A 15,422-nucleotide genomic window follows, 5' to 3' on the forward strand; every position below is an offset into this window, starting at 1 on the left:
GCTGCAAAGGAAAAGACATTAATTAGTAACTTAGTTTATAATTTGAATTGTAAAGAACGTAAACAATTTTAACCTGAAAAGAAAAGAAAATTGGAAATTGGAATTGCTTACCTGGTTGGTCCACATCTCTTGCCATCTTTGCCAAAGGTATCACCTCCCATAGTGAAAACAGTAAGTTGTCTATGTATTTCCAACTGGTCTGCATCGGTAGGGACCATGCGCTCCAAGCAATCAATCAATCCAGGTCTGACCTCCCCATCATGTAGATCTCCTAGCTGATTTTTATAATGATACTTTGGGTTCAAAAAATACCCAGCTGCATGTATAGGATGAGGGAGTTGATTGTTCCATCTGTTATCAATGATCTCCCATATACGACCATATTTAGCTAACCTGTCCTTGTAAGCTGCCCGTATCTGCTCCTTTGCCTGATCCATAGCCTCATAAATGTAGCCCATGGCCAGTTTTTCCCCATCCACCATCCATAGCACCTTAACAAGGGGCTCGGTAATTTTCACAAGCTCAACAGACCTTTTCCAAAAATAATTGTCTAACACTTTCTTTTTGGTGTCTTTTCCATCTTGTCTACGAGCCCACCGAGATTCAAACCATTCTTCGGAAGAAAAAAATTTCTGCAAGTTTTTATGTTGACCATTGAGACATTGCAACGTGAGGAAGTGAGTTGCAAATCTTGTAATTGCAGGCCTAACAAGCTCTTTGCCCCCAGTGTTTTTCCTCATTAGGCTCAATACCCATGAGTGGTTGTAAATGTATTTTGTAATGCACTTGGCATGCTCTATAATGTTTTTTACCCACTCCACTTTGCCTATGTCCTCAAGCATGAGGTCTATGCAATGTGCAGCACATGGAGTCCAAAATATGGTCTTATATTTGGACTCAAGCATCTTTCCAGCAAGAACATAGTTTGAGGCATTATCGATGATGACCTGCACAACATGCTACTCCCCAACTTCCTGAATAATGTCATCCAAAAGCTCAAATAGAAGGGCTGCATCCTTCACCTTATCAGATGCATCAACTGATCTCAAAAACATGGTTCCTTGAGGGCAAGAAACAAGGAAATTAATGATAGTGCGGTTCTTTCCATCGGTCCATCCATCTAACATGATGGAACAACCTGTTTTGAGCCATGAATCTTTAAACTCAATCAAATATTCATCAATGGAAGATATCTTTTTTTGAAAAAGAGATCCCCTCAAGTCATGCATACTAGGGCCTTTGAAGCCTTTTCCTGCAGCTATAACAGAGTCCCACATAGCTTGGTAATAAGGTGAGTGCGCAACATTAAATGGGATATCTAAATCATACCACCATCTAGCAATGTATTGATGAGAAATTTCTTTGCATTGTTTTTTCCAATGTTGATCTAAAGTGGGTTGACGACTTGGCTGGGAGGAAGTGGGATTAGAAGAGGCAATGTTGGTAGAAGATGAGAAAAATCTTTGAATGTTTGTTCTCTTTGTTCCTTTTGATGGTTGGCCACAAGAAGGATGAAGATAGTGAAAGTGGTCATTGGTGGAAGAGATAGAAGTTGAGTCTTGAATCTTATAATCATCATACCCACTCTCTTTCATGGCTTCTAATAACTCCCTCTTCCTTGCAATGTCATCTTGGATGGCATTTTCCCTAGCCTTATCCTCATAAAACTTTTCAAGCTTGGAAATGTATTCTGCCCTAATAGAACCTAACACTACATTTGGTGCATCACATGGCTTTACTTGGCCTCTTACCCCAGTCAAGTGTTGTTTCAATCTAAGAACCCCCCCACCTCCAATAGATTTATGGCATAATTTGCATATCAATTTTCCATCAATTACATCACAATGAGCCCATGCACTGTCCTTTCCTTTTGGAGCCATGTTTGCTTGAAAAAATTACAATTTGCAAAGAAATCTGTCATTTAAAAAAAAATTGCAGCTAAGCAACATGGAAAACCAAAGCTAAATTTAGGAAAACAAATGCACATGCAAGCTACAAAATTTGATAGCATAGAACTAGAGATTTGATAGCATAGATGATAGAAGTGAGAAATTTATAAATATATAACACAAAAAAAATTTAATTCATGGACAACAGTTAAATGAGGAATTTTCAGTGAAAATCCTTACCTGGAAATGCAAACTAGCTTCCTTAGCCTCCTCTTGAAGATGCCAACTCCACCGAAAACTGCAAACTATCTCCAAAATAGCTCCAACTCCAACTCCAAGATGACTACTCCAGCAAAAACTCAACACTCTCCAAGCTCCCAAACAAACTCACAAACACTCATAAACACTCCAAATCAGATGTGTGAGACAAATGAGAGGGAGAGGAGCCTCTTAAAGGCTTGGAGAGGGTGTTTTTGGAGGGAAAGCACCCTTAGTTTCCCCCCAAAACCCCTAAACCTCATTGAGAAAGGCGTTGAGTGGGGCCTCGGTGGGCATGGCCGGTAACTGACCGGTTTAGGACGGAATCGGCCGTTTGCTACAAACCGGCTGGTTCCGTCCTAAACCGGCCATTTAGGGCCATTTTCTCGCCATCCAGCCTCTTAATCCGGGGTTTTGCTTCGGTTCCAATCGGTGGGCTTTCTAACCGGCCGGTTAGACCGGTAACCGGTTAGCTAGGCCGGTTTTTAAAACTATGGTTTCAACAAATATCAAACGGAAAAATAGCATGATTTTTTTTAGTGTTCAAAACAAATGTGATTTGAACAATCCGCCATGGTTTACGTTGTTGACTGAGGTTACGTTACGGGCAGAGAGACGCGATGGTTCATGTTGTTGATCGAGGTCGTTTAAACGTGGAGTTGGTGATGTCGTCAAACAACGAACAATCAAGGGGTTTTGTTTTTTTAGGCACAGTTGTGGATAATTGAGGGACTGCGCGACGAAGGGTTGGTGACATGGATAGCACAGTGGACGACAGGCCGACGGATAACAACGGTGGTAGGTGTGTCGAGCAGCATATAGGACAGCGATGGTGGAGGGTAAGGAAAATTACAACGGTCAATGAAGCGGGGTGCTGTCAGATGAAATGACTCGAGGTTTCGGACAAGGATTCAGAATGTGATTGTAGTGTGAATCTTATTTGTCGGAATGGCGGAAGAGCAGGGTGTGTCGGATGGCAGACGGGTAGTGACAACGCTTGGACGATGAACGGTTTGAGTAGCGGCTTTTAAATGCTTTACAGTGTTTGAGGTATTATTATGCCACGATAACATCCTAAGGATCTTTAGGTTCAGGAGCTGAAAGCAAAGCTTGCAAAGAAAGTAAATTTGTCTTCAATGTGAGGGCTACTCTCCATTGATCTTTTAGAATATCAACGCAGATTGCACCAGTTTCACTAGTTATGTTTGGATGCCACACTTTTGTTATAAATTTCATTTTTGGAGGTTTAAATTGATATCCCTCAAGTAACTGAATATCAATTTGAAATATGCCTTCTTCATAAGGGGTGCCCACAGGACCCTTAATTGCATGTGACAGATCATCGTCACGACAAAGATTAATGTTGATCCCTGTTATCTTCTTATCTCGCTCTATGTCAGTTAATTCCTTTTGTACCCGTTTAACATCAATGGCCATTGTTGCAGCCTCTAAAAGATGAATGAAAAAACCTTTAAGTCCCGTGCCTTTAAATTTCAATGGTAAATGAAGGCTTTCTGAAATCAAAATGCACACGTCCACTTTATCTGGATCTTCCTCGAGAAAAGCCTTCGCTTTACTAATAGTACTAGAAATAGAAGATGTTATCATGCAATTTCCTAGAGCAGTTAGTGGCATTGTTGAAGTGATATTATCGACTTGAATCTCGGGTTTGCAATTACCCATTATTTCTGATGGATATTCACACCATGGAGTTTCTACTTTGTTGGGAGAGAGGACTAACACTGACATGGGATTGTTTATAGCAGATTCGAAGGGTAGTACAGTCTTGATTGCTATTTGTGACTTAAGCCTATCATGTGGTTCCAAACTTCCAATACCTCTAAAGTGCAATCTTCACTGGAACTGGACTTCACTTTTTGTGTAGAGGAGGTTGCCAACTTTACAAGATTTCCTGTAGCAACATTAAGCACATATATGGTATTATCAATTGTTTGAGTCCTGGACCTACCATGTGATTCTATTGCATCTAAAGGAGGAACTATAGACGAGGATGATATTTCCAAGTCATTTTCTGTAGCATCATCACACACTTTGATGGCTTTACCCATTGCTTGGGGTTCATGCTTGCCATGTGATTCCTGTGCTCCTGAATTAGTATCTTTGCAAACAATAGACTGTGCTCTCATGATGGAAGATGAAGTTGAAATAGTCACAGGATTTCCTGCAACAATTGTTGTTGTCTCATTCGTCATATGAGTTCTACATGTCTTACGTAGCCCTTGCCCACTCTCACATGAAGCTTCAAGGATGGTCGGAGGTGACATTTCCTCCAACACTTCCTTTAGATGCGTTGTATTCTTTGAGCTTACAATTCAAGCCATGAGACCCTCCAAAATATCTCTCTGCACCTTAACATGATTTTTTTCTTCTTTCCCCTTTTCCTCTTTATCATCATCATTGCCTTCTTCAACATCTTCTTCATTGTTATGATATTGTTCGTTTTCTTGTTTCTCAAGATAGTTCTCATCCGCATCATCTTCATCGGGATCATCATCTTGATCTACATAATCCTCATCCACATCAAGATCAACTTTGCCTTGTTTCGTTTCTTCACTTACACTATCATCTTCCTTATTATGGATTTCTTTTCGACATACTTTAACTTCTGCAAATGATTTTTTAAACGCTGAAATGCTTCTTGAATTTTACTAAATTGCTCCATGAATTCAGGACGTGTACGTAATGGCATATTGTGCGGTGAACAACGTTCAAAGACTCGCATGGTTATATTGTCCGACATGGCTCTGATACCACTGAAGCAACAAAACTTATGCTTGTTGACTTTTAATGTAAAAATACACAAAGGCATTTGTAATAATAATTTATTATATACATTAAATGTACAAGTGATGTTGAATGTTACAATGAGGACCTGCATATATACTTAGGCAGGTGTCCTTTGGTGACTGGGCATGTCTTTTAGACATGCCTTTTCATTTAACTAATGACTATCTAATATAATCATCATTTGATTATTTATTATTTACATTTATTTTTATTTATTTATTTGTTATGAATTATATTCATAACATTGGCCCTCTCTCCTCCCCTTCCTTGGCCGCAGCCCTCTATGGGCTTGCGGCTCCCTTGTGGAACCTCTAGGCCCTAGCCCTTGGGCCTTAGGCCTTGGGGTTAGCCCCTAGCTCCCTTTTTGCCAAATGATAGCCTCTCTGGGCAAAGCGTTGGCCCTTCTTGGCCATTTCTAGCCTCCTTACGGCCTGATCTATCATCCTAGCCCACTTATCGCTGCAAATTTGCTGCCCTTGTTCTAGTTCTCCAAATTTTGGCCTCCTTTTGCCCCAAAATTGACCTAAAACCCTAATTTGAAGATTTAAGGTTAAATACTTTACGGTTTTGTAGGATTAAGGTCTCAAAATTCATATATAGCAGGTGGCAAGATAATTCCAAAGTTTCAACGATTTTCAACGATGGGATCTTCAAGGCCTTGGGCCTAAGATTTGACCTCCAAACCCTCGTTTTGCTTCAGTTTCATTACAGCAGTTAAATCATTAATTTCTAGGCTTTAAAATCATATTCTAATTGGTCAAAATCGATTAAAATTGCAAAATCTATTTTTTTCACAAGTTTTGGCCACTTGGGCATCTCTATTTTGACCTAGTTCTAACATTTTCGCTTGCTGGAAATTACTGCACAACTGTAAAATTCAAGTCTGAAATATTTCTGAGGCATATACTTAATTAGGACTAAATTTTTGAATTTTTAGTTCCCCAACAAAACTTACTATTTTTAGACATTTGGGGCAGCCTATTTAGTATTTTTAGCTTGTTGATCTGTAACTAATTTACTGTTATAATTAGTTTATCAATTCTGAATTTTCTGAATCATATTCTCTAAAAACTCAATTTTTTTTTTTGTTTTTTTGTTTTTTGTTTTTTGTTTTTTTTTTTTTAAATTTTGGCGAAAATTTTCTATTTTTAAAAAGTATTGGGCAACTATTTTTGGCTGAGTAAATTTGCTGATCTATGATAAATTCACTGCTGTAATAATCATATCAGATCTGAAAATTGCTAAGGCAAACTCACCTAGAGCCCCAAATTTGAAATTCTCAAGTTCTGGTGTATTTTTTTATTTTTGGGCATATTGGATATCTAATTTTGGAAGTTTTTATCTTGTTGATCTGTCTTTACTTACTGCTGTAATCTTAAATTATATTTGAAATATTGCTGAATACTCCACCGTAAAGTGTGCTAAAGAAGCTAATCTACATTACTGGTTAATTTGGAAATTTTGTGCTTCAAAGTGTTGAGTAATTTTCATTATTTGAAGTAGTTTATACACTGCTGTTATACATTGGTAAATTTGAATTTTCTGAAGTAGTAGTGCTGATATAAACTGTCATTAGCATCTTGATTAACTCTTGTTATCATTTGTCATTATTTGGCATCTTGGGTTATTTGACGTCTTGTGAAATTTGCACTTGTAGCCGTAAGCAATTTATCTTGTTTAAGATTTGCATTCCGCTATTGTTAAGTACCATTAAAATGTCTCTATTCAAAGTACTCAAACAACTTAAGGGAATCTTAACTCAAGATAAACCCCACTCATAATCTCTTACATAAGCATCTCACATAGGTAGCGGGTGTCCATCCTGTTATTTGGTTTCAATTCATAAGAAACAAGAGTTTGTGACTCCATTAAGGCACTGGTCTCATAATAGAAAATCTAATTTAATCATAGCCTTGCTTAAATTCAACCAAGTGGCTAGGCTGCTCATCCGTGTCTCCCAAGTAAGTTGATTTCTCAACTTACTTTCTTTCACCTCATTCCGTAGGGACTACCCCCCATAGCCTGTTGTTGGGAGACAGTTAGAATGGAGTTGGCGGGGATCAGAGTGACAACCCCCGTCCTGAGCGTTTTCGCGGTGCCTGTGCAATCCGGGCGACAACACTGCCTTTTGTACCTTCCTCAAACCTTGCACATTTGAATGGAAGTCCTTTCGCACCCAATCAATATGATCTCACTCTCACTGTGTCTTGTGCTCAAGATGTGTGTGTGTGTGTTGTCCCTTAGCCTAACCTTCTTTTTATAAGTTTGAATTATTGATCGAATCCACAACCCTAATTTCCAAAGTGACTGATGATTGAGATTAGATCTGATCTCACTTGAGATCAATGACTGAGATTCATCTAATTCACTAATTCAAATAACCTTTGCATTTCATTAAATTAACTCACTTTATCTTCTAAAAAGGAATTACTTTGATAACTAAAGCAATTGCTAAGGTTAAGAGTCTATTGCGCTACTTCCACATGCTCAGACACTTAAGCTTGTGCATAAGTACCTATCTGAGCTACAAGCTTCAACACTTAGAGATAGAAGAAGTAACACAAGTGGAGTCAACGTTAAAAGAACTTTCTTGGAAGATGGTTCAACAACACTGCTGTGATCACCACCATAATCATCAACATCAACATCCTATTTAGTGACAACATTACTGTGATCAGTTCTAGACAGCAATGTACCTTTAGATATAGCTCCAATGAGTAGGCCCAATAGTTGGTATAGTTTTTTGCTTGAGCAGGATGCTCAAGAATGGTGGACACCACTGTGCAGTCCTATTTTGTCTTTTGGGGCCGTTATTGGCATGATAATAAAGCACACCTAGTCCAAGTTATAGGTTATGTATAATATGTGAGGGCTGTCAAGTTACATTAAGAGGTCATGACTAGGAGGTTGTAATTAAGAGGTCCTAGTTAACTCTGATTGGTTGGGGTTGGGATGATCACATATGCAAAATCTTATCGAGTATAAAGGTCCCCCTTTTCAAATCGTGTTGTTATCAAAGTGGAGGTATCCATTACTAGTATTGAACTTTAGACCTCCATTTTGTTGATCATTTGTGCATATGTATGCAAAGTTTTCTTCTTAGTAAAGTTGATGACAGTCTGTGTATTCTCCCAAGTCTTAGCATGTTTGATTTTTTAAAGTCATGTGAACTTATATACTATGTGTCATTCTTATTAGTCTAAATTCATTACCGTGTGGAGAATCTGTGTTCAACACATGTTTTACCTCTTTTTTTGAATCTATGTAAAATGTGTAGCTTATCGTTCATGTTGCTATTTGCTAGAGTGTTTGGCAGAAGGATGGATTCAGAATATGAAGATATGCTCTTGTTTGAAGAAAAGGATAAAAGCTGTTGTGTTGACATTACAAGTACAAAGGACTGTCAGTTTATTACTATAAATTCCAATTCAAGAACATCATCGGAGGTATATTACTCTTCCATATTGATATTTTTATATTTATAGTCTCTTGTGATAATGTACAAGCTTTGGTTGTTGCTGTGTTTTTTGGCTTTTTAAAGTTAGTTATTGGAAAATGCATACCAGTGCAGGTGTATTTGATGGATTCAGCTGATATGAGAGGTGGGCTGCAAAGGATACGAGAAAGGGAGTGTGGTGTGCAATACTTTGTGGAGCATCATGATGGTTTCTTTTACATTCTCACCAATGCCCCTTTGGAAGATGGAAAAATGGTTGCAGACAATTATCAATTGGCTAGATGTAGTGTTCGTAATATAGCCTCAAATAAATGGCAGGTCTGTACTGTGTTTTCAATTAGCATCTATATAATGGTATTTACAAATGGAAATATAACATTCCAAGCTCTGACCATAGCTCAAATGTTAAAATAATTTATTAATTGAAATATAACAACAGAACATCTGAAAATGTCAGTGTGGCGATTTTGTGTGATAGGGAAGCGGCATCATGTTCACAGGAAGAAAAGCAGCATGCAGAATGATTAAAACTTGGCAGTTGATGTGACAACCAAATCTGGCTCTCCAATTAGATATCCAAAATATTTGGAATATAAAGAAATCCATTTAGGATAAATATTATATATTGAATAAATGTGTATGAGAAATGATATGGTAGGATTACAAATAAGGGCCCTGTATATATATCTAAGCAGTAGCGCTCTTTCATTAAGAGTCATGTCTTTTAGTTTAGATGTGTCCTTTCATTAGGATGTGTCTCTTCACTAGTTATTAATTATTATTTATTGATATTGACTTGATTGAACAAGAAACCTGTGGAAATGAGGATGAGATGTGGATCATGTACTGCGATGGGGTGTGTTACTGCCCAACTTGCATATTAGAATGATAAAAGCTTTAACCCACTATGTACAATCTAAGTGGAATATAGGAAGGTCACCCACTGTCACCTCAACGAGCTGCCTCTGCACTTTAGGCTGGCTCTCCTTCAGCTTAAGGGGGGCTTCCCTAAAGAATCATGACAGCTAAGCAATAAGGAACAAGGTGATATCACAAGTAACCCCAGCAATCAAGTTGAGTTTGGGAGAGAAGAAAAGAGCGTTGATGGAGGGATGTGAAGATTAGTGCCAAGATTTAGAGGCTATCTAGTATGGACACAAGAGAAGATAATGATGAATGAATAGTAAGAAGAATGACCCTCCTTTTGTCAATCATTGGAATAATGGATCAGGGGAGGGGCTAGCGTCTAGAGGGGCTAGCATCAAACAATTAGAGCAACCTAAAGCCAAAACCCCACTAGAGAGGTTTCCTCAATAGGATTGCCCTCAAACCAATGATTTACTATGACATGAAACAAACGAAGCTTTTGCTAAGGGAACCTCCCAGAGTGTTTGCCTAGCAAAGAGGCTCAACATACTCTACACCAACACCAACAAAGGGGACACAAGACTTGTTCCTTAGACATCCCCACCCATGTGACAATATTGCTCCTCAATGGATCAATCTCACTAAGCCTTGTGGTGATCTTGAATAATTTACAAATTAAACCCTTAAAAATATTGCAGATGGAACCAAAAGAGGACTAGCCTCCTTTCTTGAAATACACATTGCAAAATAGACACTCAACATCAATAGACATCAAGAAATATTACAGGAATACTCCCACTATCCAACCATGATTACAAATGAGAAATTCCTTCCTTGAGGGGATAAGGGACTTCTCTTCATTAAATAATATTATCATGGAATTTCCTTAGACCTAGCAAGAAGATTCTAGGTCCAACTAAGTCCTCCCTTAGATCTAGCATGAAAAAAGCTTGATCTAACTATTTTTTTACAATTAATTAACTAGCACATCATTAAAATAAAAGTGGTCAAGCCACATGTAGAATGAGAAATGAATGAATCCCCTAGAAAAAGGGTTCGATCCACCCAACAAAGAGAAGAAATATTCCTTAAAATGCTTGATCCCTTGTAAATGAGGCTCAACGTCCCCTTTTAATGGTTCAACGCCTATTGGAGGGGGCTCTATTTGCATGAGGAATCCACATTCACCTTGAGCAATGCTTTGTTTTACCGCTTTGTCAGCAGGGGTACATAAAAACCTTTACAGTGTAGCATCCGCCACCATTGTAAGCCCAAGGTCACAAGTCAAAGCCATGTAACAACCATGTGAAGTTTTCTATTAGGCGTCCTATACTTATGTCCTGTCATTGTGTCTATATCTTTTTGATTTGGTCGGGCCATGCTTTGCCCCTCACAAGTTTTCTTGAGGCGATCTCGCCCCTAGACGGGATGGAGGACCCTGGTTGACTTGTCATGTGGGTCCATGGTTCTTTGGGATAGGCTGCATTTGTAGTGGTGATCATTGGTGTATGAGCCAATCTAGCCTTCATCAAGGTTAGGGTTTATCGAGTCTATAGGTGATCTTGGCTTTGGTGTAGTGTTCATTGATACAACTCTAGAGCATAGCAGTGGCTTAAACAATTTCTGTGTTTCCCGAGGCAATTCATGGTTCCCAATGCAAAGTGGTCTCGCCGGTCAAAATGTCAACTTAGTCTTGTTAAGTAGTTTGCAAGATGGTTGTCATTGATGTCAAAGTTGGTCATTGATGTCAAGGAGTATCAAGCTCAGGAGGTGCTGGTTGTAGAGTGACAGTTGTTTCTCATTGATGCCAAACAATCATTGATGTGTGTTTGATGTTTGTAGAGTCTTGTGGTGGCTGCAACGTGCTTATCTAGTGGCCTATTGTTGAAAGTAGTTTGGTTGCAGTGGATCAACTCAAATGCTCTTGGAAAGTGCATGGTTCTAGTCCTTAGAATGACCTTTCTAATGGTATATGACATCTTGCAAAAATCCACAGGGATCAGAAGTTATCACAGTTTAAATATTGGCAGGGTTCCAAAGTGCATGGTTCCACTTGGACTTAACAACATATAGTACCAACTGACATGGCAAAGTTGATGTGGTAGTATGACAAGGCACTAATAGATGGCAGAGGGTGAGTGGCTGACAGAGAGTGACATGGCAATGTCAGGAAACCCCTAGCGCTAGAAGATGCAGACATGTGTCAGAATTTGATGTGGACAGGTGTAAGAGGTCAAGGTGCTAGGTTTGAATGGTTTCGCGTGCATAGCGCGTCAAAATGCGAACCCCCCTATTATTCGTCGGTCATGCGGGGCGGCACAATTTTTCTAGACAATTGGATCCTAGAGGCAGAAGATTTGGCTTTGGCGCGCTTTGAAGAAAGTGCACGGTGGGTAGTCGCAGATGCAACAAATTGCGGACCCCCCTTCTGTTAACCATCGAACAAGGGTGTGGGCACAATTAATCCCAGGTAGATCAATCAGAAGGGAATCGAATCAAACAGATATTAGACACAACATGCACGAAGTTTAAAAGGCATCCAACGCCTGATGAGATTCGACGATAGAGGTTGATTTGATTTGACGACCGAGATCAATATTGGGTAAACAACATGCATGGAATTTAAGGATGGTCTCCAACCTGATGGACATGATGGCAGTGTGGCACGACAACATTCGTGGCAGACATGTGTAGTTGACGTGGCCAAATTATGATGTGGCACACCCTATACAAGTGACACGTGGCAGGTAGTTTTAGCATTTGTGGGTGGCCAAGTAGGCCAAATCCGTATGACATGTGGCATCACCCAGATATTGACATGTGGCATGATGATGTCAGCATGACGTAAGCGTGATGTCAGTTGATGATGTGCCATAGTATTGAGATTCGCGCCAAGGGGGCTCGGTTGTGAGCATTTGTCCCCTCAGTATTAACTTGTGTTTCTAGCCCTCGGGCAAATGAAATTGTTGCACTGGAGGCGTAAGGGAACGACAAAGTAAGTGGTGTAAAGCTTGGCGCCTTCTGTGTCTACGTGTCTAGTTTTGGCATAGGGACATATGCACTAGGAGCCAAAGTAAAGGCATTGTGTTAAACAAAGAAAAGATGTATGTTGAGTGTATGATTTATGAAAAAATGGCTAGTAATTTAGATTGAAAATCGGAGTGCCAAATCAGGCAATGGGCAATTAAAAGACAAAACTGTAGCCAGTCGAGGGGGTTAAAAAGTACTTGCTCGAGCTATGAGACAATTAATGAAGCTCCTCATCGAGCTGTGGGACAATTAATGAGGTTCCACTTCGAGCCATGTGCATAAAAAATAAAGAAATCAACAACTGTGTTGTGTGTGCAGTTAGTGTAGGGGAATTCAATTATATTGAACAGAGTATGAGGTCACAATGTTGTGTGTGTGAGAGGGACGAAGGCTGTTTGAGGCAACATTCTTATGTGGAGTGCAGTTGTGACAGAGAGCGACTGCCTAAGTTAGGTGCAGAAAAGTGGTGTTTCACAGAGAGGGTGCAAAAGTGCTTGTAGAAGCAGAGAGAGAGTCTGCTAAAGCAGTGGAGAGTTGTAGAAGCAGAGTAAAGCTGTAGCAGCAGAGGACGGTGTAGGAGGTAACATGCTGTGAGTGGATAAATCAAATTTGCAAAGATTTTCCAGAGGTTTGAGTCTGAAAATTATATGAAAAATATGTATCTTGGCTATAACAGGCTAGTGCTTGCACAGATCAGAGGTAGGTGCTTCCTGATCTTAGGGGTTTGGAGCCTATTGTGAGTGGGTTCTCACAAACGTTGATGTACTTAGAGTTGGTGTTGTTGATTTATGTCATAATAAAAACAAGATTTTGTGGTTTTTCTCCTAGGAGGGTTTCCACGTTAAAAATATTGTGTACAAAAGTTCTATGGATGTTGTCTTGCTGTTTGATGTTTGGTAATTTCCAATTAATTGATTGGTTAGTCAAATAAATGCAAATTTTTTTGAAATACTGATTACCCCCTCTCATTCACAACAATTGGTGTCAGAGTAGGTTTCTTCAAGAACAATTAACCAATGGAAGGTAGATCTATAGGGAATCATGGCAAGTTAGGCAAGTCAGGATGCTTGTTCAAGCAAAGTACAAGCTTTTGATGGAACAAACTATGTGTTCTAGAAGGTTAGAATGGATGCCTATCTCATGTCTCTTGGAGTGGATGTATGTGGTTTTGTAATGGTTGGATATATAGTTCCAACAACTCATCCAACGGATCCTGATGAAATAAGAGCCTATGTGAATAATGCAAAGGCTAGGAATGCTATTCATTTCGGCTTGAACCAATCCGAATTAGTGAAAGTAATGAACTCTACATTAGCGAATGAGGTCTGGGATAAACTCAAGAACATTTATGAAGGAGATGATAAAGTAAAACGAGCTAAGCTTCAAACTTTTAGGATGGGATTTGAGAGTTTCAGGATGAATGAGGATGTGAATATTGCAGAAAACTCTCTTAGATGTAACGCCCTCCTCCCACATCTACCCAAGTAACCAGCAAATCGGGCTAAACATGTAATGAGAGGCTACTATGATGGGATTCAATCTCCTATGTGACCTTAAGGAAGTGGAATCGATGGAAACACAACATACAGACCTTCCACATCAGCTACAGGACTCTCAGGAACCATCCCAACCACTCAGGTAACTAGCCCCTCAGTCCCACTAAGGTTCTAAACGAATTAATCCCCAGACGCTCCCACGATATGGGCATGCTTGCGTCCAAAAGGCTCTGAACGCTCCCAGAGCATGGTATGCCAACATCCGGGGACTATTTTGCACAGCGTTGTGCCAGTGTCCTCGGGATTTGAGCCACTTTTTCAGTCCTAAGGCCGAGGTCACTGCCCAAAATTCAATTACATCTTCAGAACAGAAAGATAACAAAGGAATGATGATACAAATGCAATTACTTGAACAAGCCCTTGACTGGACCCCTACTAGCCATGACAGACATTTTGTCAAACATATCACAAATATGTAACCTACAGGTGTAAACAACAGATTTAAGCATAGTGGTCTCATACTTACCTGAGAATCACTAAGAAGCATTGTTCCCTTATATCATTAGTTGCATTATCATCTATTAGGTCATAGATACATTGTTCATTCATTTACCAATCAAAACATGAGGAAAGCTATACATCATCACCGTCATAATACATGCTTATAACCAGAATAATAACAACAGACGTATCAAGGATACATTAGCCATAGAATCCACATATAAACCAATACATTTATAAATAAGATATCAAGGAAAGAACCTCTTATTAATGAATGCAAAATCCAACCCAAGATGGGACTACCATGTTCCACCTGACCATAGAATGGATGAGCCAATTTTCTCTTCAACCATTCACCCTCATGCCATATTCCAAGCATGAATGTGGGACTCAAACCAAAAGAACCAACCAAGGCATCTCGAGGCTCAACCACCCCACCCTCATCAATAGAAACCAGGCTTTATTGTAATCCATCCCAGATCACTATGCCAATACAATAAACATGTAATAACAGTCTTTACCTTGATCTCCACCAAATCACTAGGCCAAACAAGCATGGATGCCACTGGATTTCTCCACCTACACATTGAGGATTTTTCCTGTCTCTTAGTCTCTCAGGGTTTACCTCAATCCACACCGGATCACTAGGCCCTAAACAGAGACCCACTCTCCAGGCTTTACCACATATCTCATCTCAAGATTAATAGGCCTGACGGAGAGCACCCATCTTTAGGCTACTGTATATCCCGTCGTTCATCGGTTAAGGATTCCTAGGCCCACCGAGGCAACTCAAAATCTGGCTTTACTGCAACCCACAATCCAGTTCAGGGGTCACTAGGTCATGTGTTCTATCATTCAGAGATCCACCTCACTCGGCTTCAAATTCATCCGGCAATCTAGCTCAACCAAAACATGAGAACCACATCACACCATGGCTATCTGGAAATGGAAAGGCTAGGCTGAAAACATTGTCACACTTGGAAAAACCCATGCCATAACAACAAAAGAACCACATGCAATACCATGCATGCCAAATCTAGCAAGGAAAACACACATGCAAATCGATACCTGCAAAGAATCCTGCTGTAGCTACTTGATCCTGCTCTTCCTTGCTTG

At 39.6% G+C, this 15,422-nt stretch overlaps 1 protein-coding gene across 2 annotated transcripts in view; it reads left to right on the forward strand.

The window, feature by feature from the left end:
* The window catches only part of LOC149259032 (Prolyl oligopeptidase family protein), a 369,520-nt gene that overhangs the window by 80,089 nt on the left and 274,009 nt on the right, over positions 1 to 15,422 (forward strand). For both annotated transcript variants that reach the window (XM_089417209.1, XM_089417216.1), the window contains exons 4-5: positions 8,260 to 8,401; positions 8,527 to 8,730. In XM_089417209.1, the coding sequence (XP_089273335.1) occupies positions 8,260 to 8,401; positions 8,527 to 8,730 (346 nt within the window). The remainder of the gene's footprint in view (positions 1 to 8,259; positions 8,402 to 8,526; positions 8,731 to 15,422) is intronic.

This window comes from Pinus tabuliformis, chromosome 6 (genome assembly GCF_031772625.1).
Source record: "Pinus tabuliformis cultivar Carrire ecotype Pingquan chromosome 6, CPIR1, whole genome shotgun sequence".
Lineage (NCBI taxonomy): Eukaryota > Viridiplantae > Streptophyta > Pinopsida > Pinales > Pinaceae > Pinus > Pinus tabuliformis.